Source organism: Chanodichthys erythropterus, chromosome 3 (genome assembly GCF_024489055.1).
Source record: "Chanodichthys erythropterus isolate Z2021 chromosome 3, ASM2448905v1, whole genome shotgun sequence".
Taxonomy (NCBI): domain Eukaryota; kingdom Metazoa; phylum Chordata; class Actinopteri; order Cypriniformes; family Xenocyprididae; genus Chanodichthys; species Chanodichthys erythropterus.
The window spans coordinates 36,439,738-36,467,271 of record NC_090223.1 but is presented as its reverse complement, the minus strand read 5'-3'; the positions used below and the strand labels follow the sequence as shown (position 1 = coordinate 36,467,271).

The 27,534-nt window shown below is 35.3% G+C and overlaps 1 protein-coding gene across 1 annotated transcript; it reads left to right on the top strand.

Annotated features, from left to right (window-relative positions):
* Positions 1-827: 827 nt before the first annotated feature.
* On the top strand, positions 828-27,177 carry cpt1a2b (carnitine palmitoyltransferase 1A2b). Its single transcript, XM_067381992.1, has 19 exons — positions 828-925; positions 6,553-6,695; positions 7,800-7,939; positions 8,299-8,470; positions 9,329-9,430; positions 9,589-9,726; positions 10,172-10,249; positions 12,480-12,587; positions 13,113-13,200; positions 13,297-13,492; positions 16,517-16,705; positions 16,781-16,886; positions 17,228-17,344; positions 20,523-20,687; positions 20,948-21,076; positions 22,044-22,199; positions 22,528-22,641; positions 22,728-22,820; positions 25,973-27,177. The coding sequence occupies exons 2-19, from the start codon at positions 6,555-6,557 to the stop codon at positions 26,081-26,083; spliced, it is 2,343 nt and encodes a 780-aa protein (XP_067238093.1). The 5' UTR covers positions 828-925; positions 6,553-6,554; the 3' UTR covers positions 26,084-27,177.
* Positions 27,178-27,534: the final 357 nt, after the last annotated feature.

Sequence of the window (27,534 nt, the reverse complement as noted above, 5' to 3'; positions counted from 1 at the left end):
TAGCTGTCCCCAAAACAAGGTTACGTTCAGGCCTTTTCATTGTATGCTCCAAAACTGGAACTCTCTCCCAACTGACATTAGGGATGCCAATTCTTTAGCTGCTTTTAAAACTTTGCTCAAAACATTCTTTTTTAGGAAAGCTTTTATTTGATTGTTTTGTGATTTATTTCTTGTTGATTTGTATAATATATAGTCTTACTGTATATTGTTGTGTTTTTCTTGTACAGCTTTCTTGGAAAGTGCCTTGAGAAAGCAACGTTTAAAGGCGCTATACAAAATAAATGCATTATTATTATTATTTACTCACCCACCCTCATGTTGTTCCAAACCTGCTGAACACAAAAGAAGATATTTTGAAGAATGTTGGTCATCAAACATGGTAGCCATTGACTTTCATAGTAGGAAAATGTACTACTGAAGTCGGCTGAAGTCACCAACGTTCTTGAACGTCTTTTGTGTTCTGCAGAAGAAAGACATTCATACAGGTTTGTAACAACATGAGGGTGAGTAAATGATGACAGAATTTTCATTTTTGGGTGAACTATCCCTTTAAGAAGAAATGCATTATTATGGTATATATGTTTATTATTACATTTTTACCAAGAAGGTAAAACAAGGGTGTGTTTTAAATAAGTGCACATGATTTGGAGATAAAGCTTTGATGATGACAGTTCAAAGTCCTTGCTGGCAGAAAATCATACAAAATCATAAATTCTCAGTATACTGGCATTCATGCTAGTGCGTCTCTACCTCTGTGCCACGTGATGTCATCGCGTATGTAAATGAGAGGCAGTGTGTGCGCGCACATTTCATCACTTCAGGTATGTGTTGTGCCTTGTGGAAGTGAAAGGGTGGAGAGCCTGAAGAGCCAGAAGTTTACATCGGTGTCAGAAAACTCTTCCCGAGCTACAGTTTAAACTTACAGGTATGATTTTTCAGACATGTCATAGCCTATTTTTGCATGAAACCGATAATACGGATTTGTTTTTTGTTTGAATAGTTTTTTTCTTTTCCTTTTTTTGTTTTTTTGTGTAACCGGTAATTATTAGCAGTGTGTTGTTGTCGTGTTATGACTACAGTGACTAGAGCGTTCAGGAACATTCTCGATTGTTGAAAGGGTGGAAAGATGTAATGCACTACAGAGAAACTTTGTGTTGTTTTTGCTTGCTTGTTTAGTAAAGTCAATGATACATTTTTTCCCCTGCAGGAATTTAAACTGGAGCAACTTTAAATTTGATAACACATCATGCACTCACTTAATTATGTGCGTATAATAGCCTAAACTAACACAAACTAGGAAACTTTCATCTTATTATTACTTTTCTTGTGCTGCTCTGTATGCAAAATAGTTTAAACTCTTTGACCTGAACAACAAACTCTTAAAAAATGACGCCCCACCCAAACATTGCGTCACGGAATCCCGGAGTACTCTCAACAGCTCCAGTAAATATCTCTCGCTGGTATTCTCGTTTCGTTACTACCACGTTTTACCAGTTTAACAACATTTAAACCTTCATCCTAATCTTTTATTATATTTCCTGTGAAATCCATGTTTAACGATTTCAAAATACCAGTCTTTATCGCCTCTTTAGACTATGCAATGATGGAAAGGTCTCTGTCACTTCTTTACTGTCTTTTCCCCCCTTTCTGTCAGCTCGATATGGATGTTTAAACTATGTGGACTTTTGGCCCTGCTGACTTTTAGAAATAAACTATTGTAAAACACTTTTACTAGTACAACCCCATTTCCAGAAAAGTTGGGACATTTTGTAAAATGCAAATAAAATCAAGAATCTGTGATTTGTTGATACTCTTTAAAGGATTAGTCCACTTTCAAATAAACTTTTCCTGATAATTTACTCACCCCCATGTCATCCAAGATGTTCATGTCTTTCTTTCTTCAGTTGAAAAGAAATTAAGGTTTTTGATGAAAACATTCCAGGATTATTCTCCTTATAGTGGACTTCAATGGAGCCCAACCGGTTGAAGGTCAAAATTACAGTTTCAGTGCAGCTTCAAAGAGCTTTAAATGATACCAGACGAGGAATAAGGGTCTTATCTAGCGAAACCATCGGTCATTTTCTTTTAAAAAAAAATGTAAATGTTATATAAACAAATGTTTAAGTGCTTCCACCAAAACCGCATTTTCGTATTCTTCAAAACGCTTACGCTGTATGTCCTACGCCTTTCCTATTCTACTTACGGAATGAACGCAGCGCCAGATTTTCCGTAAGTAGAATAGGGAAGGCGTAGGACATACAGCGTAAGCTTTTTGAAGAATACGGAAAGCGGAAGCACTTGCAAGGTGATCATTTGTGTTTATAAAGCATATACTGTTGTTTTTTTGTTTTTTTAAATGACCGATGGTTTCTCTAGATAAGACCCTTATTCCTCGTCTGGTATCGTTTAAAGCCCTTTGAAGCTGCACTGAAACTGTAATTTTGACCTTCAGCCTTTGGAGTCCATTGAAGTCCACTATAAGGAGAATAATCCTGAAGTGTTTTCATCAAAAACCTTAATTTCTTTTCGACTGAAGAAAGAAAGACATGGACATCTTGAATGACATGGGGGTGAGTAAATTATCAGGAATATTTTATTTGAAAGTTGACTAATCCTTTAACGTTTATTTAACAGACAGAAGTACAAAGAAAAGCTTTTAAATGCTTTCACTGACCAAGTTAAGCATTATTTATGAATATAAATGCACTCCAAAAAAGTTGAAACAGAGGGATGTTTATGACTGTCACATCACCTTTCCTTCTAATTTCCTTTCGTTTTATCATTTGAGGAATTGAGTATACTGATTGTTGCAGTTTTGCAAGCGGAATATCTGCCCAGTCTTGCCTGGTACAAGACAGATGCTCAACAGTTCGTGGTCATCCTTATCTGATTCTCCTTTTCTAGATGGGCCATACATTTTCAAAAAGAGTCAGATCTGGACTGTAGGTAGGCAGTCAGGCACATCCCCTACAGTGTAGAGTGTCTATGAAACCACCCTGAATAAGGCATGACATTGTCTTACTTCCCAGGAAAGATGTCATCTTGATGGCAGTATATGTCTCTGTTCAATCCCAATATACGCCTCCACGTCATTGGTACCTTCACACATATACAACTCACCCAAGCTGTTTGCACTGATGCACCCACATACCATGACAGAAGTTTGCTTTTGCACTTTTCGCTGATGAATGTCTGGTTGGTCCCTTTCGTCTTTGGGACTGAGACATTTTTTTCATTTTTTTTTCCCAAAAACAAGCTGAAATGTGGAGTCGTCTGGCCACAGCACACATTTCCCCTTACGGAACAAAAATATATGGAAATATACTGCAAAATATAATGCGATGTATTACATAATACATTTCCATATATGGGAAACTATTGCTTATATTTTTCAATATACTGCATTATATATGCATTGACCATGTATGGCTATATATTGATACATATAAAATATGTATAAATGAAGACAAAAATAGCACTACATTCATCAATTGTATCCTTTATTGTGTACGTCCAGTGCACATATGTGTTCCCATATAAATGTGAATGTATTGTACACGCATATATATCCACACATTCATGGATTGAGTAACAATCAGTGGTTACAACAGACTTCTAGTTCCCAGCATGCTTTGTTTCTGACTGTTAAAGGAAAGTAAATGTTAAAATGAAGCACTATTTCATGTGTTTTGCTCAATATTGATATAGGGGGAGATCTGTTAGTGTTTAAAGTTGTATTATTTTGGAATTTAAAAGGTTTTCTGGTATGTGTGAGTTTTTGGGGTTACCATTGTGCTGAAGAGTAGAGTCTGTGGATAGGTTTATGATTGGCTGAACACCATTAAGACTATAATAATTTTATTTAAAAAGTAATGTCTGTGCATGCTACAGCACAGTGATAGTCTTTTTGGTAGAAATGTTAGTACATGCAGGTGTGCTTTTGTTAACTAACTTGACAATATGAAACATTTAAAATGTAAATTATTATAAAATGTGTTTCATAATATATTTTTACATATATGTGTTTATACTGCATGAGTAAATCTGCAATATATTATGCATGCAGTACCATATCTGATCGCATATAAATCTATATATTATGAAGTATGTTACTGAATATAAAATTACATACATTATGATATATTAGTAAATATATTATCACATATTTTTCAATATATGAACAGCAATTCCTTATGTATTATTCAATATATTGCAATATATGCATAGACCATATATGTACAGTACAGTCCAAAAGTTTGGAACCACTAAGATTTTTAATGTTTTTAAAAGAAGTTTCATCTGCTCACCAAGGCTACATTTATTTAATTAAAAATACAGTAAAAACAGTAATATTGTGAAATATTATTAAAATTTAAAATAACTGTGTTAAATATATTTGACAAAGTAATTTATTCCTGTGATGCAAAGCTGAATTTTCAGCATCGTTACTCCAGTCTTCAGTGTCACATGATCCTTCAGAAATCATTCTAATCATTCTAAAAAATTCAGCTTTGCATCACAGGAATAAATTACTTTGTCAAATATATTCAAATAGAAAACAGTTATTTTAAATTGTAATAATATTTCACAATATTACTGTTTTTAATGTATTTTTAATTAAATAAATGTAGCCTTGGTGAGCAGACGAAACTTCTTTTAAAAACATTAAAAATCTTAGTGGTTCCAAACTTTTGGACTGTACTGTATATATAATGATACATATAAAAAAAAAATATTGCAATCAAAACCAAAAAGGCACTATTATTTTTACCAAAACATTTTCCCATATAAATCTAAATACATTATGGTGGCTATTTATAAATATAATATTACATATATTTTGGGATATATAAACACATATATTATATATTCATGTTCAATATATTGTAATATATTGAAAGCGGCAATCATTTGTATATTTTGCAATATATTGCAATATATTACATGACTATATAATATAGTGTATAATATATGTATCATCAATATATTATTCAATGTATTCAAATATATAATATATTGGAAAATAAAAAGGGAAAATAATATATTACAATATATCACAATATATTTTAAGAAATATATTGGTAAATATATTTTCCTTTCATAAGGGTCAACCATCATTTGTACCATATGAGATGAGCTCGGGCCCAGAGAACTCGGCTGCATCTCTGCACAGAAACGACGTATAGCTTTCTCCTTGCGTAACAGAGATTCAAAATGCATTTCTTGATGCACCAGCAGACTGTGTTAAGTGACAAAGACTGAGCCTTTGTTGGATGTTCCTTTTATACCCAAACACGATCTCCTCACCTATTAACAATTCGTCTGCTAATTGTGGACTGTTTCAAAACAGATATTCTGTAATCTTTTCACTTTTATTTTGCCTCTGTCACAACTTTTTTGGAGTGTGTTGCAACCAAAATGTATTCATATTTTTATAAAATACAATTAAGTGAAAACGTAGGACATTTTTTCTTTGTACTTTGTCAGTTACATAAATGTTAAAGACAATTAACGCATCACAGATTCTAGATTTTATTGCATTTTTCAAAATATCCTAACTTTTCTGGATTTGGGGTTGAAGTGTTCTTTACTGTCTTTTTAAATCTGAAATTAGTTTTAAATTGCATTCAGAAATGACATTGTAAACATTGTCTGAGGGAAAAAAAACAGACCTTGCTATTTGCTAAAAATATTTCACAGCTAGCGTTTAAATGCACACAAATAATACTTTCACACTTTTTGTGGTTTGACAAATTTGAGTTTGGGTTAATCTATTGTAATGCAAACTCCTTCGTTCAGTGTTTCATAAAAGTGGGCATAGGCTTGTGTGGATGTCTATTTTCTCTTTTGTTTTTATTAAAAGCTAATACTTATAAGACACATTCTCAATAAACACCTCCTTGGAAACTGAAAAATGCTCCCTTTTAAAGTGTTAATTCAAAGCAAAGCCTAGTGCAGCATTTATAACTGATGAATAGCAGAAGAGAATGCAACAAGCTTTTATTTACACAGTGTAACTGCTCACTTTGCATAACCTTGTTCACACCAACTGTGCCTGACCACATCTTTTTCATGTTAAATTGAGTGTTTACTTAGTCCTGTTGCTCAAGTGAACAGGTTTTTCTTTTGTTTTTGTCCTTTAATATTATGCCAGGATTTCTTGGATTTGGACACACAACCAAAAGTTATTTATTCTGTGAATTCCTGCACAAAATGACCACTAGGGGTCATTGATGTCTTAGTTGAAGTCTCAGTTCATGAAGTTTGGCCTCTTTTGCACAAGGGACTGGTATGCTGTCAGCAGTTTCCTATAGTGCCCTTTGTGAAGATATTGTTTAGATCTTTCATTCAGTCCATCTTGGGTTTTCAACCTTTATGCTTTAATAAGGGATGGAACTGTTACAATAAAACAGAACAAAATTTGGTGCAAACTATATTTATTTTGAATACTATATCGCAAGCAGATTGAATGATATAAAGTTTGCTGCTTTTTTGTATTGCAATGATCCAGCATGTTTTTACTACTGTTTTTACTGTTGTTTTTGTCTATAGAGATGGCAGAGGCTCACCAAGCAGTAGCGTTTCAGTTCACCATCTCTCCTGAGGGGATCAACCTGCATCTGTCCTACCAAGCCCTCAATCAAATCTACCTGTCCGGACTGCGATCCTGGAAGAAACGCATCAGCAGGATTAAGGTCAGTGACTCAAATTAATGTGAAAAAATATCATAAATCTTAAACAATTCTGTGCACTCGTATGTTTTTGTTTTGTATTTTAGTTTTGTTGTAATTTTTTTGTAATATAAATGAGTAAAAATATGTACGAAAACACTATATGAAATGAAGCTCTTTAAAGGGTTAGTTCACCCAAAAATGACAATTATGTCATTAATGACTCACCCTCATGTCATTCCAAACCCGTAAGACCTTCATTCATCTTCAGAACACAGTTTAAGATATTTTAGATTTAGTCCGAGAGCTTTCTGTCCCTCCATTGAAAGTGTTTGTACGGTAGACTGTCCATGTCCAGAAAGGTAATAAAAACATCATCAAAGTAGACCATGTGACATCAGTGGGTTAGTTAGAAGTTTTTGAAGCATCGAAAATACATTTTGGTCCCAAAATAACAAAAACTACGACTTGTATTCTCTTCTGGGTCTGGGTTCACGACTCCGCAGTGATGCTGCTGACGTATTATCCGGTGCGCCCGAGCTTCGTTTGCTGAATAAAGTCGTAGTTTTTGTTATTTTTGGACCAAAATGTAATTTTGATGCTTAAACAAATTCTAACTAACCCACTGATGTCACATGGACTACTTTGATGATGTTTTTATTACCTTTCTGGACATGGACAGTTTACCGTACATTTTCAAAGGAGAAACAGAAAACTTTCAGACTAAATATAAAATATCTTAAACTAAAAATGAACCGAGGTCTTACGGGTTTGGAACGACATGAGGGTGAGTCATTAATGACATCATTTTCATTTTTGGGTGAACTAACCCTTTAAAGTCACCATGAAGTCAAAATCAACAAATCTTTTTTTATTTATTTTTTTTAATGGTATATTGCAGTATTTATTATAAATAATAATTTAATATGCTTAATATTTCATTAAGAAATTAAGAATAGTCAATTTTTTTTATTTCATGGTGACTTCACTAACTGCATGGTTGGTATTATTTTTCCAGAGTTAAAATCCAAAAAATACCTTTTCTGTGAGGACATTGTGTCACTGTAGTCCAAAAGTGCAATGTATGTGTTTGTAATACTTATGAACTATTTACTTTTTCATGGACAGAACAGAATCATTAAAGGCGTATACCCAGCTAGCCCCTCCTCTTGGCTTTTTGTTGTCATAGCAATCATGGCCACTATGTACATGCAGTCTGATCCATCTATGGGCCTCATTGCCAAGATCCGGGAGCGCATTCCCCTCAGGTAACACTTTTACCCTTCAGTGGGCTTTATCTTCTAAATGGTAAATGGTTGAAATGATAAAAATCAAGCTGGAAAGATTAAGCACTTCCTTTTTTTTTTTTTAGCAAAATTTCATATTTAAGTACTATTTTCTTTCAGATTTTTTATTTTTTATTTTTTATTTTTTTTATCCTCTTAAAACAGTTATGTAAACAGTTATTACTGTTCTTAATTAAATCCATTAAATGTCCAATTTTCTCCTAGAATCTTTTATTGGTTTTTATTCCTAATTATTGGAGTTCTTAGTCTACGGTTTTTCTGTAATTATTAACTTTTTCAGATGTTTCTACTGTTTTGCTCCACTGTTTCTCTCCTGTCAGTTTGTCACTGAGCGCTCAAGGTCAGACTATGCTGTCGGCGCTGCTGTTTAGCACTTTGCTGTGGTTGTCTCTCATTCTGGCCCTGAGGTTCTGTCTGAAGCTTCTCCTGTCATACCACCGATGGATGTTCGAGCAACATGGATGCATTTCTACCAAGACTAAAGTCTGGGCGGTTAGTGTTTCATTACATTTAGCCTATATAGCATTGAAAAAAAAAAAAAATGCCAGTTTATTTTTCCAGGTAATTTCTGCAAAAATATGCTCATAAACCGCAAGGAGGATTTACTCTGGCAAGCTTATGTGACCTCTACTTGTCTACTGATCATGTGACTGTAGTAGGAGTATATTTGCCAAAATTACTTCCTGTGTTTTTACAACTGAGGATAGTGTTTGGATGAAGACCAAAAACATCTTGTCAGCTTGTTTTTATGTAGTCCAGTGACTTTTAATAAAGAGATTGTTTTAATATGTCCCTTAAGTTGATGATACATGGGGCAGCTTTTTGAGAAATGTTGCTGAGTGATGTAGCTTCGGCACTTTCACATTGAGAATGGGCAACAAATTTTGATCTAAAGTATCCATATAGAAATGTATTCTCAATGGGAAAGTGCCCAAGCAACATCGCTCGGTAACATTGTCTGGCAATGTTGTTCAAAAAGTGGCCCTGTTTATCAACTTTTGTTATTGTGTTTTTTTTTTCTTCTCATTTTAATACATTCAAACTAATGCTCTAAAGACTATTTCAACAAATCCTCATCTGTATTAGCCAGGTAGATAATATAACCTTGGTGACATTTAAATAAGAACAATTTCCTACAGCACTGCTTAGTACATCACAGAAGTCTAAATAGTGGAGGGGTTCAAGCATAAAAATACATGTACATGATCACTGGATGTGGAATGTGTTGAAAACACAGCACTGGCCCAATGTGGATGTGACTGGCCCAAAACTCTTATGGTGGACCACATCAAGACATTCTTATTGTTGAAACCTGTCTTGATTGTTTCTTTCTCTTGTCCTCCCTGTCAGACCCTAGTTAGGTTGCTGTCCGGAAGAAAGCCATTACTGTACAGTTATCAGACATCTTTACCGCACCTGCCTGTACCTCCCATTAAAGACACTTTGGAAAAAGTGAGTCAATATAATTTGGATGAAATTGTTTGCGTGCCTTGTGCATAAGTGCTGGTTTGCTGGGAAGTGTCGTCTTTATAGAATTTTGCTGGGTCCATGGAGGTTTAAGGTTTATAAGATCCCACTGAATGCTATCTCAACCATTTTCTCTGTTTCAGTATCTTGAGTCAGTGAAGCCTTTGCATGACGCGGCTGGTTTTCAGCGAATGAAGAGACTGACTGCTGAGTTTGAGAAAAGTCTGGGTAACCGCCTACAAAGATATCTCAAACTCAAAGCGCTGTGGGCCACAAACTATGTATGTGCTGAAATCTGGTCAATGTAATAAGTATCGTTAGTCTTATCATGTGCATAGAGTTGCATTACTATAATTATGCAGTACAATAGCTGTTCAAAATCAATTAATCATTAAAAAATGTGTTGTTATTGAATGTTAGATGCTTAAAACAACTTTATCATTGACAATGACTTTCTAATATGATCTGAAGAGAGATTTGAGATATTTTTTTTAATTGGTTGACAATGGGTATCCCAGCTTTCTGTTAAATAACAACCCTTTAATAACAGTTTTTTTAAAGCAACATTCTGATACTCATAGCCAAGTGCATTACCATGTAACTGGTGTGTGTGTATGTAGAGCTTTTGTAGACCTATAATTTAATAATAAACATTGTTATATATATATAGACATTTGATCGGGATAATTTAGAATGTGATATTTAGAGTTTCTTTGTATCTTCCAGGTTAGTGACTGGTGGGAAGAGTATGTTTACCTCCGGAGCCGGAGTCCTATCATGGTCAACAGTAACTATTATGGCATGGTATGTGAGCCTACAGCATTACTCATTTTCACTTATCATCCCTAATGTCATTAAACACTTAAGCTTATTACGCTTATTAAGACATTTACTGAATACCATTGCTGTTAAGGACAACTTAACCACTAAGTTTTATCGTTTATAGTGTGAATATAGAAATGTAGTCTCACATATGTTTGTGCACACTACAGCACACTTAATGAAAATGTAAATGCCCTTTTATATATATACACACACCTTGTCTTCATTTTGAACACTGTTGTTCTGATATTTCAAACTTAAAATTGATGTCATCTAAATGTTTTGCTTAAAAATGGTATCTCTTGTGCTTAAATTGTGTTATATCTCTTATATTTTATCTAATGCAATTACATTCAGGCATTTAGATTTGAAGGTGTGGCTTAAGTGTCCAAATACTTTATAAGATCACTGTTTACAAAGGGGGGAAAAAATCTGTAATTAATTGTATTGTAACAATAGATGCCTTGACAAAAACATATTTCTTTGTATTTCAGAAGTGTTTCAGTAATCTAATCCTACAGGTGCCGGTCATATAATTAGAATATCATCAAAAAGTTGATCTATTTCATTAATTCCATTCAAAAAGTGAAACTTGTTTATTATATTCATTCATTACACACAGACTGATATATATCAAATGTTTATTTCTTTTAATTTTGATGATTATAACTGATAACTAAGGAAAATCCCAAATTCAGTATCTCAGAAAATTAGAATATTACTTAAGACCAATACAAAGAAAGGATTTTTAGAAACCTTGGCCAACTGAAAAGTATGAACATGAAAAGTAAGAGCATGTACAGCACTCAATACTTAGTTGGGGCTCCTTTTGCCTGAATTACTGCAGCAATGCGGCGTGGCATGGAGTCGATCAGTCTGTGGCACTGCTCAGGTGTTATGAGAGCCCAGGTTGCTCTGATAGTGGCCTTCAGCTCTTCTGCATTGTTGGGTCTGGCATATCTCATCTTCCTCTTCACAATACCCCATAAACTTTCTATGGGGTTAAGGTCAGGCAAGTTTGTGGCCAATTAAGAACAGGGATACCATGGTCCTTAAACCAGGTACTGGTAGCTTTGGCACTGTGTGCAGGTGCCAAGTACTGTTGGAAAATGAAATCTGCATCTCCATAAAGTTGGTCAGCAGCAGGAAGCATGAAGTGCTCTAAAACTTCCTGGTATACATCTGCGTTGACCTTGGACCTCAGAAAACACAGTGGACCAACACCATCAGATGACATGGCACCCCAAACCATCACTGACTGTGGAAACTTTACACTGGACCTCAAGCAACATGGATTGTGTGCCTCTCCTCTCTTCCTCCAGACTCTGGGACCCTGATTTCCAAAGGAAATGCAAAATTTACTTTCATCAGAGAACACTGTTTTGCCACTCAGCAGCAGTCCAGTCCTTTTTGTCTTTAGCCCAGGCGAGACGCTTCTGACGCTGTCTGTTGTTCAAGAGTGGCTTGACACAAGGAATGCTACAGCTGAAACCCATGTCTTGCATACGTCTGTGCGTAGTGGTTCTTGAAGCACTGACTCCAGCTGCAGTCCACTCTTTATCTCCCCCGCATTTTTGAATGGGTTTTGTTTCACAATCCTCTCCAGGGTGCGGTTATCCCTATTGCTTGTACACTTCTTTCTTCCACATCTTTTCCTTCCCTTCACCTCTCTATTAATGTGCTTGGACACAGAGCTCTGTGAACAGCCAGCCTCTTTTGCAATGACCTTTTGTGTCTTGCCCTCCTTGTGCAAGGTGTCAGTGGTCGTCTTTTGGACAACTGTCAAGTCAGCAGTCTTCCCCATGATTGTGTAGCCTACAGAACTAGACTGAGTGACCATTTAAAGGCCTTTGCAGGTGTTTTGAGTTAATTAGCTGATTAAAATGTGGCACCAGGTGTCTTCAATATTGAACCTTTTCACAATATTCTAATTTTCTGAGATACTGAATTTGGGATTTTCCTTAGTTGTCAGTTATAATCATCAAAATTAAAGGAAATAAACATTTGAAATATATCAGTATGTGTGTAATGAATGAATATAATAAACAAGTTTCACTTTTTGAATGGAATTAGTGAAATAAATCAACTTTTTGATGATATTCTAATTATATGACCAGCACCTGTATATGAACTAGGAAAGTAAAACTTCAGATTTGGGATGTATACTTTAAATCCTGGATTTTTTGTAATTGTCTGTATAATTTATGAACAGGATTTCCTATATGTGACACCCACTGCCAATCAGGCAGCTCGAGCTGGAAATACCATCACTGCCCTGTTCCTATATCGCCGCAAGGTCAACCGGGAAGAGCTCAATCCTGTATGTTACAAGCCTCAATGTTCTCAGCAGAATTTGAAACAAACCCCACCCAACATCACTCATACTTTCTGAATGAGAATCTGCTTTAGTAATCATGCCTCTACCTGTTATCTCACTTAGTCACATTTCCTTTTCTTGATTCCTTTTAAAAACAGTGATAGAGTTAGCTTGAAATATGTTTCATATGTATCATACCAATATATTTGGGAAACTGTCAGGAAGTTCTTTTGCAGGGTGATGTGCTAAACTTAAATAATTTTAAAAAGCATTTCTCAATAAAAAACTTGATACATTGAGTTGTTACATTGATATAAATTATAATCTATTGTCAAAATTTTATAGACAGTATTTCTTGTATGTGACACCTATAGCTAATGAGACCCATACATATATAAAATATGAATTATAAATTAGTTGTAAACACAGAAACACGGTCATACTCCTTTATTTTTCAATTCAGAACATAGAGAATTTTTGGACAGTTTTGCGGCAAGTCATTGAGATCCTTTATTGTGGTTTGTCTAGAGTCGTATTCCTGGTACGGTCATACCACTGTGTGCAGCTCAGTGTGAACGTATGTTCAACACCACACGCACACCAGGAGAGGAGACGGGTAAACACACACACACACACACACACACAGAAACACACACAAAAATACACATAAATATAGTGATCTTGTGTCCCTGACAGTCTCTTGATTTCTCAGATGTGCTGCAGCACTGGCAGGACAGCGAGTTTGTCGCTGTGTACCACAGGGGCCGCTACTTCAAGTTATGGGTCTACCAAGCAGGACGCCTGCTGTCACCCAGAGAGATCCAGTATCAGATTCAAAGGATCTTGGATGACCCTTCACCCCCTTCTCCAGGAGAGGAGAAACTAGGAGCGCTGACAGCAGGAAACAGGTCAGATATTGAGACAATCTATGTCTGTGTGTGCTGTCCAGCAGGGTGCGCTATAGGGTTTTATGTCAAGCACAGCTTCCTACGCAATGTATTTACTACATAATTTCCAGTTTTTGGGCCTCTTTTTAACACATGGTTTATATGATGTAACATGATATTTACATTTGAAGACTTCAGATGCAAAAGCCTCTAAGTGCCATCTGAAATTTATCAAGCTTGTATGTTTAGGTTCAGTCATTGAATAGGTCCTTTTCATTGCCATTAAAGTGAAATAACTGAACATAGCTTGATAAAAATGCTCATTTTATAAGAAAATTTCAGATGGCACTTGCATCTGAAGTCTTCATTTTCATGCTGTTATCAACAGTAACTTCCAAAGACACATAATGTGCCCACTGTTTTCACATTTTAGCATGGATTGGTGGGATTGTTTAATATTTAACAGAGTAATAATAGTAATAATAATGTAGTAAATGGAGAGAAGCTGCAAATGTGAGTAGTACATTCCAAAGATGTTTTGGCTGCTATTCTGGATGTTTTTGAGCTGAAGTCTCCCCAGAGAATGAGAAATAAGGAATGAAAAAGTGATACATCCACTGTTTCTAAAGTAATGGTTATAGAATAATATGAAGGTTTTTATATAATAAATAACCTGTACTTAATGACACTGCATAATTAGTTTGTGTAGGTTGAACAAATATAACTTTTTTCATCAAAACAAAACAAAAATTATTATTTTTGTTGTTGCAAACAATGAAGTAAAAGCATAATCAAGCAGGCGGTATACATGGGAACTCTTACATGGATTATTATTTTTTTTTTTACTATTCTGTGGAAATGAGTCGTCATAAAGTGTGAGTATTTCAAAAGATGCAATACATTAAAAAAGCATTATATAACAGCTGTGCTGTCACAGCACCAGCCAACGGAAGGAAGCAGGAATTTCATGCTTGTCTTTTCCATACAACTAATCCATAAAGTAGAGTAGGGGCTGGCAAACTCCAAAAGGTACCTTAAATTAGCCTACCAATAGTCCATACAATTTTATCTTAATTAAAAGTCTTCTGAAGTCATAGCTATTTATGCAAATGTTTACCACTCAAAGTGTCATATACTGTAGGAATTTAAATTACCACGTGTCCCTGGACTTTGTCCAAAAACAGTATGTAATTCCAGGCGGAATGTTTTGCAAGAGGAATGCTGACATTTTTGACACCAGTAAATGCTGAAATTACATTATGTACCCCTAATAATTGAAAATAATTGAAATAATTGCTGTCCCTTTAGGGCCTTTTGTAATCTTAAAAAAGCCACGACTTCCACTTCTGAAACTACTTTTTCCTTTCTGCTGACATCACAGATGCCGCATGTGCTTCTGAATAATTGGACCAACAACTAAATAGGCATTGCAAAGCAAATTCTCATATGGAACAGCATCCAGTTAAAGCCTTGAACCTGATGAGGGTTGAACTTACTTTGGCAGTGAGACAAAGAATATATCATAAGCACCCATTTGTCTTAATTTAATGCTGCTACTTTTTATGTAATATTTAAAAGTCTGTGCATGTTGGAATTTTTTAGATGATAAAAGCCTGAGCAAGCAACTGAGCATTATGCGTAGACAGGAAATGAGAGGATGTTGTGCACTAGATCCTAGATGACCTGCGATGACCTTTACTTGAGTGCAAAAATCAATGCAATAAAATACATTTTTACTTCCACTCTCTGATGCTGAATTAGTCTGCTATTTAATATACTGGGAGGGTTTAATGTACAGCATTTCATATCACCTCTGTGGATGTCAGCCTTGTGATAACTGTTAGTATCTCTTACATATCTTTCATTATTTATTTGAAAAGGCACAATATCTGTTGTTCAGTAGCAGGAATTATCATGGGAACAGTTAAAGCTTGTAATGATTCCTTTTAATACATTACTAATTCCTTGTTGAATTCTGACCTAGAAAAAATGTGAGTCATTCTACAACGGTGATCGCATTCAGACCAATTTTTATGTTGCCATAAAAACAGAGATAAAATAGCTATTTTAAAAGTGCCATTTAAAAAAAAAAAACAATTTAACAATTGAATTCACAGACAAACAAACAAATAAACATCTATGTCAAACTCTTTGTTTTACAATAATTTGTTTGCTGTTTTTTTTTGTTCCTGGACCTCAACTGTTAGAACAGTGAGTTAGCAATGCCAAGGCTTTAAAAATAAAAATGGAAAACTTTTTCTACTATAGCCCTTTTTTGACATGCATATTTTCTATTCATTAACAAACATTTTGAAGCAAAAGGTTGTTAATATGATGGTATATCCCAAGTTTACTTGGTGTTAGTTCACCCCAAAATTAATTTTCTGTCATTAATTACATACCCTCATGTCGTTCCACACCTGTAAGACCTTTGTTCATCTTTGGAACACAAATTAAGATATTTTTGATGAAATCCAAGAGGTTATTTTATCCCCCATAGAAAGCAACGTAATTGCCATCATTCAAGGTCCAGAAAGGTAGTAAAGACATTGTTAAAATAGTCATCGTGACTACAGTGGTTCAACTTCAATGTTATGAAGTGACGAGAATACTTTAACGACTTTTATTCAACAAATTAGTCTCTCCCCTGTCATTCTCCTACGTGAGCAGCACGATGCATGTTGCATGTTAGAACGCCAGGAGAATGACAGGGGAGAGGCAAATTTGTTGAATAAAGTTGTTATTTTTGTTTTGTTTTTGCGCTGTTTGCTATTTGTCAAAATGTTTTTTTCATGCATATGTTGGGACCTTTACAGTAAATAAAAAATAGAAGAGAACAATAAGAAAATGAATGTTCTTCCTGATTCAAAGCCAGATATGACCTTACTAACATTCTTAAGATTTCCCTCTTTAAGATCTCAGATGGTAACGAGGAAGTTTTACTCTTATCAGTTACAAGTGCATGTTATCCCAGATGACTCAATAATAGTGCTTTAATGTGACCAGGAAGTTGTTCTGTGTGTTATGAACTATCTGTCCTGTCAGAACACCCTGGGCTCAGGTGAGGAAGCAGTTCTTCAGCTCTGGAGTTAACAAGCGATCACTGGACTGCATTGAGAAAGCAGCATTCTTTGTCACACTAGATGATCAGGAAGAAGGCATGATGGGGGAAGATCCCTCTGTGAACTTGGACCGCTATGCTAAATCCCTCCTTCACGGAAAATGCTACGACAGGTGGGAGAGCAGCATAAGTTGTTTTAAACTTTGCATGCCAAGGACATTGTTTCACCTCTGTCCTCTTTCTCTCAGGTGGTTTGATAAGTCATTTTCTGTTGTGGTGTATAAGAATGGAAAGAATGGGCTGAATGCAGAACATTCATGGGCCGATGCTCCTATAGTGTCCCACCTGTGGGAGGTGAGTGTGGGGGGCCTCACAGCAGTAACAAACTTGCCGGTCATCATAGATCAAATGTCACGTTTCAAGTTTCTGTATTAGTCACCAACCCACCAACAATGTCCTTTAAAACATTTGAATACCCAGTTAAAGTGGGTGTGGGTGTTGTATGGACAAAGACTGCTTTTATCTCACCCCACAGCAGCTGTCTGCAAAATACATGTGACTTACTTGCACGCCTCCATGCATCCTTAAAATTTACATCAAACATGTTGTCTTCAATAATGAACGTTTTGTTACTCAAAAGTGTACGCATCTTTGTTTGGGAGGATGTTTTTTAAATGTCTTTTTCACTCTTTCAGTTCACTCTGGCCACAGACACATTTCATTTGGGTTACACTCCGGATGGGAATTGCAGGGGAGAGGTTGAGCGCTCCTTACTGCCTCCTCAACGCTTGAGTTGGGACATACCATTGGAGGCAAGATAAAAAGTTTCTCTTCTCTCTAGTTATACTTTCCGTGTTCCTAGCGTATCTTGCTATGTCATTGATGTCACACAGCAGGTTCTTTGTGGAATCTGCAAAAACTTCTGAGGATGCTCACAAAACGTGCTTGTACACATACACGTACACGTACACACACACACACACATACACAAATAATGTCTTTTTCCTTCTTCCTCCTTCAGGCTTCACTGTGGATAAACAGATTCTGTTTATCCACAGTGATAAACAGAATCTGTTTTTTTTTTTTTGTAATCAAAGTTTTAATTGGTTACAGATTATAATGTACAAAATAAGAAGTAAGATCAACCATCATTCTGAACAATTTTTCCCCCCATAACCCTCCCATATACCTAAGGCGACCAGACTCCCTCCTCCCCATCTCCCAAAAGCACATTAGGTACAGTAAGTACAACATCAACAAACAAAAAGTTACACATAGGAGAAAAAAAAATTACATACAAGGTGAGAACAGAAGACACTGCTGAGATGGTTCTCTGAGATGCTCCATGTAACCTTGCCACTGAGAAAGGGTGAGTCAACTGCAGAATGTTCTAACAAAGGGATCAGGCTCAAAAAAGGACAGATGTCTTAAATACACAGGCCTCAGTTTAAAACAGGTTTGAATCATCAGTTAGTAGCCTGTAAAAACAAAGATAACAACAACAGGAAAAAAAAACAAAAACAAAACTGAGCTGTAATGATAATATTGGAAGAAAGAGAGACGATGACCGTTTTCCTTAGATGGACATCCCGTTTGACCACTACTGTATGTCTGGCGTAGGATGATGATATTAACATAAGAGTCCATTCCCTACCATTTCTAGGTTTGATTTTCTGATGTTCTGATGAGGCAGTATGTTTATGCAGTGACTTTTTAAAATAAAGTTGTTGTTTTTTTAAGTAACATTTGCAATGTTTTTCTTTTCTAGAGTTTCTTTGACACTTTAGACTTTATTTCCCTACTGGCTTAGCTGTATGAAGTACTACGAGAAAAAAACATGTTAAATTATGAGAACAAATTCGTAATTTAACGAATTTGTTCTCGTAATTTAACGACTTTTTTCTTATAATTTAATGTTTATTCTCAACATTTTATCTCGACTTTTTTCTCGAAATTTAACGACATTTTTCTTATAATTTAATGACTTTTTTTACGAGAACAAATTTGTTAAATTATATGAACAAATTCGTAATTTAATGAATTTGTTCTCGTAATTTAACGACTTTTTTCTCATAATTTAATGAGTTTATTCTCAACATTTTATCTCGACTTTTTTCCTCGAAATTTAACAACATTTTCTTATAATTTAACAAATTTATTCTCGCAAAAAAAGTAATTAAATTATATGAACAAATTCGTAATTTAATGAATTTGTTCTCGTAATTTAATGACTTTTTTTCTCATAATTTAATGAGTTTATTCTCAACATTTTATCTCGACTTTTTTCTTGAAATTTAACAACTTTAATCTCGAGATGGTTTTATTTTTTTATTATTGCTTGGCCCTAATCCTCTTCCGTAGTTTTACTTGTTTGATTGTTTGTTTATTAATTTAATGTTAGGGATTTGTTTTATACATTTTTATTTTTGACTTAATACATGTAATTGATGTCTTCATTTTTTTTTAAATGGTTCTCATAGTGTTCTATATGATAAAGCATTTTTAAAATATTAGTTTAATGAAGGATGGCAGCCAAGAGTGTTACACAACCTTTTTTATGCCAGTCAGTTTTATCGAAGTGTAATCTGAGGATCCCGTATCGATGGGATACCTTTCTTCATCTTTCACATCTTTAAGGTTCGCTGATGTTGTACTGGCTCATACTAATATTTGTATGCAGGCCATCTGCCTTGTTTTAAGGAATTTAAATCTTTATATAGTAATTCTAATTACTATAATCTTTAGAATTATAATTATGATTGCTGTAACACTGATCAGCCAAACTCTGCACAGTACTTTCCATATACTGTGGTACTGGGGAGGTCTGAAAATATGTCTGTTCGATCAGGGTTTTCCCCTTAGCCTTTTCTGTGTCAGTAGTTCACTTTCAAACTAGCAGTTGGGGATTTTTTTTTTTTTTTTTTTTTTTGAGAACTTCCTTGTGTATATGTACAACTGTTAGCATGCTGTGCTGCAGAGATGAGGCGAGTACGGAAATCCACAATGTAACAGGCTTTATTAGCAATCCAGGAATATCAAATAGCATAACACACATTAAACAACATCAAGAACGGACAAGGAGTGCAGGGAGTGAGTCCAACTTAAAGGGAGTGCTGACGAGGACAACAGGTGCTGGGAATCTGGGGAGATGGCGGGAAGACTGATGAGGGAAGGGCAGATAGGTGTGCGGAACAGGAGGATTCTGGGAAACGGAGTCTGGGAAGGCATGAATGTAACAACAACAATGGAAGAAATAATTGTATGCAAAATCAGTTAATGGCCAGCAGTCAAGTTCTAGTACCAAATGAAAAACACCAGTAACAATTCTTGAAGTCTGTATGCATAACACATTATAAAAGTATTCTTAAAGGGGAAAAAGTCATAATCTACTCATGTCGTTTCAAATCTCTATCCATTTATTTCTTCTGCGAAAACACACAAGAATGTATTCTGAAGAATGTGGGGAACCAGATAACTTTGAAGCCCGTTGACAACACTGAGGCATTAGTTTAGTCTAGGGGAATACAATCCCATCAGTTGCTTAATATAGAATATTATTACCTGTAATAAAATCTTCAAAATAAAGTCTTCTGCAGTCATACAAGTGCTGAGATTCCAAGTTTGTCTTACAATATTATGATGCTGAATTGCTTGTATCCACTGCAATCTTCTAATAGCTTCTTTAGGAATATTCAGGAATATTTTTCTTTCTAAAAATTCCAAATATATGAAATAAATTTCTCTTCATTTCCCCCATATAAACAAATTTGTAAGAAAAAGGCAATAGAAGCTACAATTTCTATTTTTCTTCATGCTGAACCATGACCCCTGCACATGATAGATTGCCAACTGTATTTGTGATTTAATTTGAGTGTGGTCATCAGTAACACAACATTCAGCACTGTTCTTCGAGGACCAGAATAAATAAAAACCATCACAAACATATTGATGTCTGCTCTCCTCTTCTTTCCTCTGTCTGTCTTTCTCTAGGTTCAGACACAAGTTTCTGAGTCCCTTGCTGTTGCGCAAGCACTGGCTGATGATGTGGACTGTCACGTATTTCCCTTCAGAGAATTTGGGAAAGGCTGCATTAAGAAAATGAAAATGAGCCCAGATTCTTTTGTGCAGCTGGCCCTGCAGCTGGCTTATTATAGGGTACTTTTACACATTTTCACACACAAGCGATTAAACTGATTATGAAAAATATGTATGATGTGTCAGTATGCATGTCCCACATATTGAAGTTCAGCATTCCAAAGAGGTCGTTTTTGACCCTGGGATGGTACTTCATCTTATTTGTCCCATGTAATGTGTCTATACACTCATTCTGCATGCACTACAGCTTGAATGAATGACATGTTTTACACATGAAGTTGTCTTCTAGACCACCACCTCATTTGTTTTATGAACTTTAGGAAAGAGGGACTTTCTGTCTGACATATGAAGCCTCCATGACACGTCTGTTTCGCGAGGGTCGCACGGAGACTGTACGCTCTTGCTCCAATGAAAGCTGTGCCTTTGTCCTTGCACTGGATGCGGGAGAGGTGATGTCAATGCTTTGATTTTTTTTTTTTTTTTTTTTTTTTTAATACTTCCTTCTACTGTTCAAGAAACATTTGAAAAAGGAACCGTTGCAGTTAAAAATGTATGCCTCAGCTGACTGAATAAGCTTGCTGGAAATCCTGAGATTCTTGTTGTTTCCATCTTGGTTATTGACAGCACTGCACTACGAATGCCACTTAAGACATTAGTGCACATTAAGTTCATTGCCTGTTCCCATATTCAAACTATATCTGTCTGTCACGACGAAAGGAATAGGAAACAAAAACATTGTTTAATAAATCCAAAAAGTTTTATTAAAGAGCGGAACTTAACTACATTAACATTGACGATACCGGACAAAGGAACAGAATGAAACTCGGGGTTAATGTGCGTTCACGCGTCCTGACGTAATTACTGCAATTACATGATTTCAAATTTCAAAAGCGTTCATGTCCTCATAGAGCTTGTAACTACAGCTTATTAGGAAGGAGTTTTATTTTATTAAATAATTAAATTAATGAGCAATTACCCTTGCACACATTTTTTTTAATCACATTTTTTTTATTGTGATTGTGATTGATAATTGATTATTCTTTGCAGTGATTGGTCTGCAAAATTTGATTTTATATATATTTTTATATATATTTTATATATATTTTGGTGCTTTGAATAGTTTGTCTGGATATGCCTGATGAAGGTTATGGGACCGAGACGTTGCGATTAAATAAAAATGTTTGATACTTTTGTAAGCTCTGATAGTGTGCGGGACTTTCTTTTAAGCAGTCTATTTTTATTTTTTAATTAAATACATTGATAGTTGATTTCTTCATTTTATTTTTAAGTACCACAGTCCTCCATAATTGGCATCGTACTTTTTGAGGGACAGTGATTTGACAGAGAGGTTTACTTTGTGCTTTAATGTTACATATCACATGCCAATTATTAAATTTTGCCTGCTTTCATTCGTAGGACAGAGAACATTGCCGCAAGCTGTTTCGAAAGGCTTCTGAAAAGCATCAGAATCTCTACCGCCTGGCTATGACTGGATCTGGCATTGATAGGCACCTCTTCTGCCTTTATGTGGTCTCAAAATACCTGGGAGTAGAGTCTCCTTTCCTTAAAGAGGTCAGTTTGTGTTTTTATTTGGGGGAGATGCATGTTCATTTTGCAGAGTTAAGGATGACATAATCTTTATAAGCTACAGAAAATGAGTTCATTAGGTTATATACTGTATGCTGTTTCCTCAGAGATCTTATATTTGAACACTTAAAAACCAACAATAAGCCTAGGAGGAAGTTTAATAGCACCAAAAAATGAAATGAATCACTCTTCAACTAAACTAGTGCAAAACCTCATTAATTATGTATATAAAGGGCATTCATGGCATGGGTGAGTTGCAACGTGTGTGCATGAAGTTTGTTTATTTGTACGTGTGGCTGTACATGACTTGCAGGTTTTGTCAGAGCCTTGGCGCCTCTCTACCTCTCAGACCCCTGTGCAACAGATGGAGTTGTTTGATCTGGTTAACCATCCTGAATTCATCTCGTTGGGAGGAGGCTTTGGTCCAGTGAGTAACTGATCAGCAGATACATACACATAAACAGGTAAAAGCGCTCCTTTGTTCACTGCTTTCATGCTTTGTTCCTGTGTAAGGTTGCTGATGATGGCTACGGTGTATCTTACATCATCATGGGAGAGGAAATGATCAACTTCCATGTGTCCTGCAAGCACTCCTGCACAGAGACTGTAAGAAAAGCATAATTTCAGAACAATGAATTGCTTGCCTTATTTTTAATGTTCAGATAATGGCATTATTTTGACTTCTTGTTCTGCACTGCTAATAGGCTTAATAACGTCTCCATAAAAAGTCTCCAGTTCAACTAATACAAAACAAATTATTATGATTTCTAAAAAAGTAACAAAATTCCAAATATAATCATGTATATAAAGCAGTTAAACAAGTAAAGTACAAACAGGGTTGCCAGGTGTGTGTAACAAAATCAGCACAAGAGCCAATCAAAATTAGCCCAAATCTAGCCCAGTGACGCCATTCAGAACTCAACACATCATTTCCATACCTAAAATACGATTTTACAGTCACTTTTATGTATTATACACAATTTCAACTTGAAAATCACTTATAGTTGCCTAGTAATCATAAACGTCCAGTTTTCATAAAGGCCCCTCCCTCACAAAACTCATAATCTAGCACAGTTTTATCTTTTTTTTTTTTTTTTTTTTTTTTAATCCTTTTTTTTAATCATCTGGATGTTTTGGTAGAATGTAAAATATTTCAATACAAGCATTTTAGTCAAATAATAGTCAACATGTAAACCTTTAACCCAAGGGGAAAAAATTAACCTGCGGCAACAGTTTAAAAGTAGACCAATTCAAAACCGCAAACTTAAAGGGAAAAAAGAGAGTAATACATCTGATATAGTTGGATATAGAATATAGTTCTGGGGCTGTATTCACAAAATATCTTAAGGCTAAAAGTAGCTCCTAACTTGCCCATTTAGGAGAAACTCTTAAAAATAATGGGTGTGTCAGTCTTAAATATTTGCTTTAAGAGTATTTCACAAAGCATTTTAGCACTAAAACTAATATACACTAAAACTCCTAAATCCATGAAAAGTTAGGAGTAGTCAAGAGGACTGCTTGGTCATTGTAGGTTTAGTTGACCCAAAAATGAAAGTTTTGTCATTAACTCACCCTCATGTCGGTCCACAAATGTAAGACCTTCGTTAATCTTCAGAACATAAATTAATATATTTTTGATGAACGAAGGTCTTACGGGTTTGGAATGACATGAGGGTGAGTAATTAATGACAGAATTTTCATTTTTCATCCAGCTTCCCCTCTCTGGAAATAATGGGTGTATCTTGAACCTAGTCCAGCTCCATCTCTGTGGACCTAATGGGTGGTGTTATGTGCGAGCAAGACGTAAAGCTCCACCCATGAGCAGCCTGTCTAAAGGCGGGTGCACACCCAACTTGGCCACCCCGCTCACAGCTGCTGTTTGTCTACTTTTTTGTTGACAAGAATTGTATTTAAACGCAGAACCGTCTCTTTAAAGCCGGGTTCACACAGACGAACAAATCGTGGCCAAAATCGCACAGAGACAAAATTTGAGAATCCTAAAAGATTCCTATAATCCTAGGCTAAAATCTGTAGTCTCTGATCGCTGGTTTTGTGACTTCTCCTACGACGAACGTCAAATTGTCTTCGTTTTTCAGTCTCGCGTGTAATGCAGGTCACAGTCACAGAATGTGTGTGGGTTGATGTAATACTCTGGGCAAGTTTTCATGTTTGCGTGCACTTTTGACATGTCTTGACAGTCTTGTACAGTCTGACATAAATAACAGCTGAGATCCCACAGTGACATGAGGATCATGAACGTACAGTCTGACAAGCAAGTCGTAAAGGCCTATTATGAATCACACAGTGTGAACCTGGCTTAAGACAACCAACTCCAGCTTCGCCTCAGCGCCAGGCTCTTGTCAAACACGCTTGGAAATGATACAGGTGCCGAATGAGTGCAGAACAACAGTGAATTGCGAACATTATAGCTTACATAAATGTTTCTCAACTGGTGGGTTGTAAGACCGCACACTTTTCAGTCACGCACAAATACGGCGCGCTGTATATTACTCACTATAAATAAAGAAACTACGAGCATGCAACGTCGTAGTTCTGTCGTCTATTAAGTCATGAAATAACAAAAAAGGCGATTAAATCTGCGTTAAAACTGTGCATGCATATGTAGGCCTATATGTGTCACATGTCTCTGGACTAAAATATTCTGCTATGTGAGATCACAATAGCTATAAGGCACAAGCTGATATGTAATTTTTAAATGCATAAATAAATGTGAGAACTGTGCATTTGTACTAGAATATGCTTATTTTGTTCATTTATAAAGTACAAACAAAAATGTATCACATTTAAATGCATAAGCTGGCATTTATGTGCTGTTGACTTACACTTCCACATCAGCAAGTGGGAATTCAGAAGAGAAAACTTTTTTTCCTTTGTACTGAGTTTAATTTAGGTATGATAGAACTGTTCTGCAATTATTTATTTTCACAATATAGAAAGTTAAACATTTAGTGTTTACATTTTTGGTTACTTTTTGAAACAGACAAACTCAGAATTGTTGAAGTTCATTGATTATACATAAAATTCAATGAAGGTTGAATAATCTTTGAACTACAGTACGTATCTGCATGTCTCAACCAAGGAGATGCAACAATGGAGAACAAACTTTTGGGGGTTTTGAGAACCAGAACTAACTAAACAAGTTGAAATTTATCTATAGTGTGAGCCCCTTTATTAATATGCCTGCAAGTAAGGAATTATTTAAAAAAAAAAAAAAAAAAAAAAAAGTCAAATTCAGTCCGCATTCCATGATCTAATTCACTATCTCAACTACAATTAAGTACAAATGAACTGTATTCAGTTGTGTTGTAAGCACACTCCAGTACATTATAGTCAGACTCATTTTTATGTTGAAATGTAGAAATTCTGGCTCCCCCACTGGCCAGAAGATTCGGCACACAGTCCTGCAGTATGACTTCTCCTACGACAAGCGTCAAATTGTCGAAATTGTCTATTTCAGTCTCGCGTGTAATGCAGGTCACAGTCACAGAATGTGTGTGGGTTGATGTAATACTCTGGGCAAGTTTTCACGCGTGAATCCGTTTTTAACGTGTCTGGACTGTCGTACAGTCTGACATATAGGACAGCTGAGATCCCACAGTGTGACATGAGGATCATGAACGTACCGTCTGAGTGTGCACCTGGCTTAAAATGATGCTTTTTGACTGTTTGTAAGTCTTTTGTACACCTGTATAGCATATGAAACTAAAAGGCAGTGTTGTGTTTTTTCTCGTTCATAGGATTCTCATAAATTTGGCTCTCAAATCAGTCAAGCAATGTTGGATCTTATGTCTCTGCTGAACCCAGACTTCAAAGAATCAACAAAATCCAACCCTGGCAAACAGTCATAAATCCTGACAGGAAGACCGGATGCACATTTGTTTGAATATGGGTTTATATTTATGTTAGTTGTGGATGTTATATTTAATTCTTTGATGTTTGGAGGGTTTGAGAGTGTGATTATAGAGGAGCTATCCCTGTGTCAATACTTTAAATAACTAGTAAAGTTTCTGGTTTTGTTAACTGCTGCTATGGCGGTTTTTCTTTATACAATATATCACTAAAATAAGTGTCCTAAAGGGAATAACATTTGTGTGTGTGTGTACAAGTTTGTTGACATAGTTGTCATAGTTGAAAATATGATGTGTGGTTTAAGCTACAGCGTTAGTAAATCAGGGAGTTGGACAATCTCTCATGGCAGCTTTAATATGTTCTGTTATTTTTATTCACTGTGGGAAAAAATTTGCAAAAATTGTACCTGTTTATGTTACAACAGCTTGTTATTGGGACAGTACCCTTAAGGGACAATTTCATGCCTTATATTCCCCTAAAAAGTGCATATTCATGCTGTAGAGTAGTAATATGTACCCTAAAGGTACTACTACCAACCTTTTAGGGGTAAATAAGATATAAAGTATATATTGTAGTGTAGCTTTTAATGTATATGTTGTTTCATTTTTTAGTAAATGAATTTGTAGAGAAGATTATTTTGCTGGCAAGGAAGATTCCCCCTCAGTGATTTAAGAAATGCTGCGGTTGTTTTCTATTTTGAAATATTAGACATAAAAAATATCTGTTAGATATGAATGAATTGATCATTTAATGAAATTACATCTGTCTGTTACCAAAGAGGTCTACAGTACATGGAAAAACTCTCAGCATTCTCGATCATGTTCGGTGCTCTGATGATGCTGTGCAAATCTTGAAGAAAAAAATCTGTGTAGTGACGTTTATCTTGGCAGGTGTTCATATATCTAATTCACTGGTTCAGGAATGTCAATAAATGATCCATTAATCTCTTGCCAGAAGTTTAATTTATCAACTTGCCAAGAATGAATGGATCTGAGAACTGATGCAGCAAAGTTTAAGTAACTCTTTAGAGACTTCCTGGTGATTTAATATATCATAATATATACAGTAGTGACCCAATGAGATATCCAGAGAAAAAAAGGCCAACAGTAGCAAAAAAAAAAAAAAATTATATATATATATATATATATATATATATATATATATATATATATATATATATATATATATATATATATATATATATATATAATTTTTTTTTTTTTTTTTTTTTTTTTTTGCTAGTGTTGGCCTTTTTTGCCAAATAACTTTACTAGATAAATATCTTAACCAAGTTCAGTGTTTTTGTCATGCTCAGTTGCAGGGAGGAACAAAAAAATGATGAACAGGTAAAAAGGCTTTATAATAATCCACACTCAAAATAACAGCAGGCAGACAAACACAACTCTAGCATTAACGATCATTATAAATATATATATATATAAATAGAATA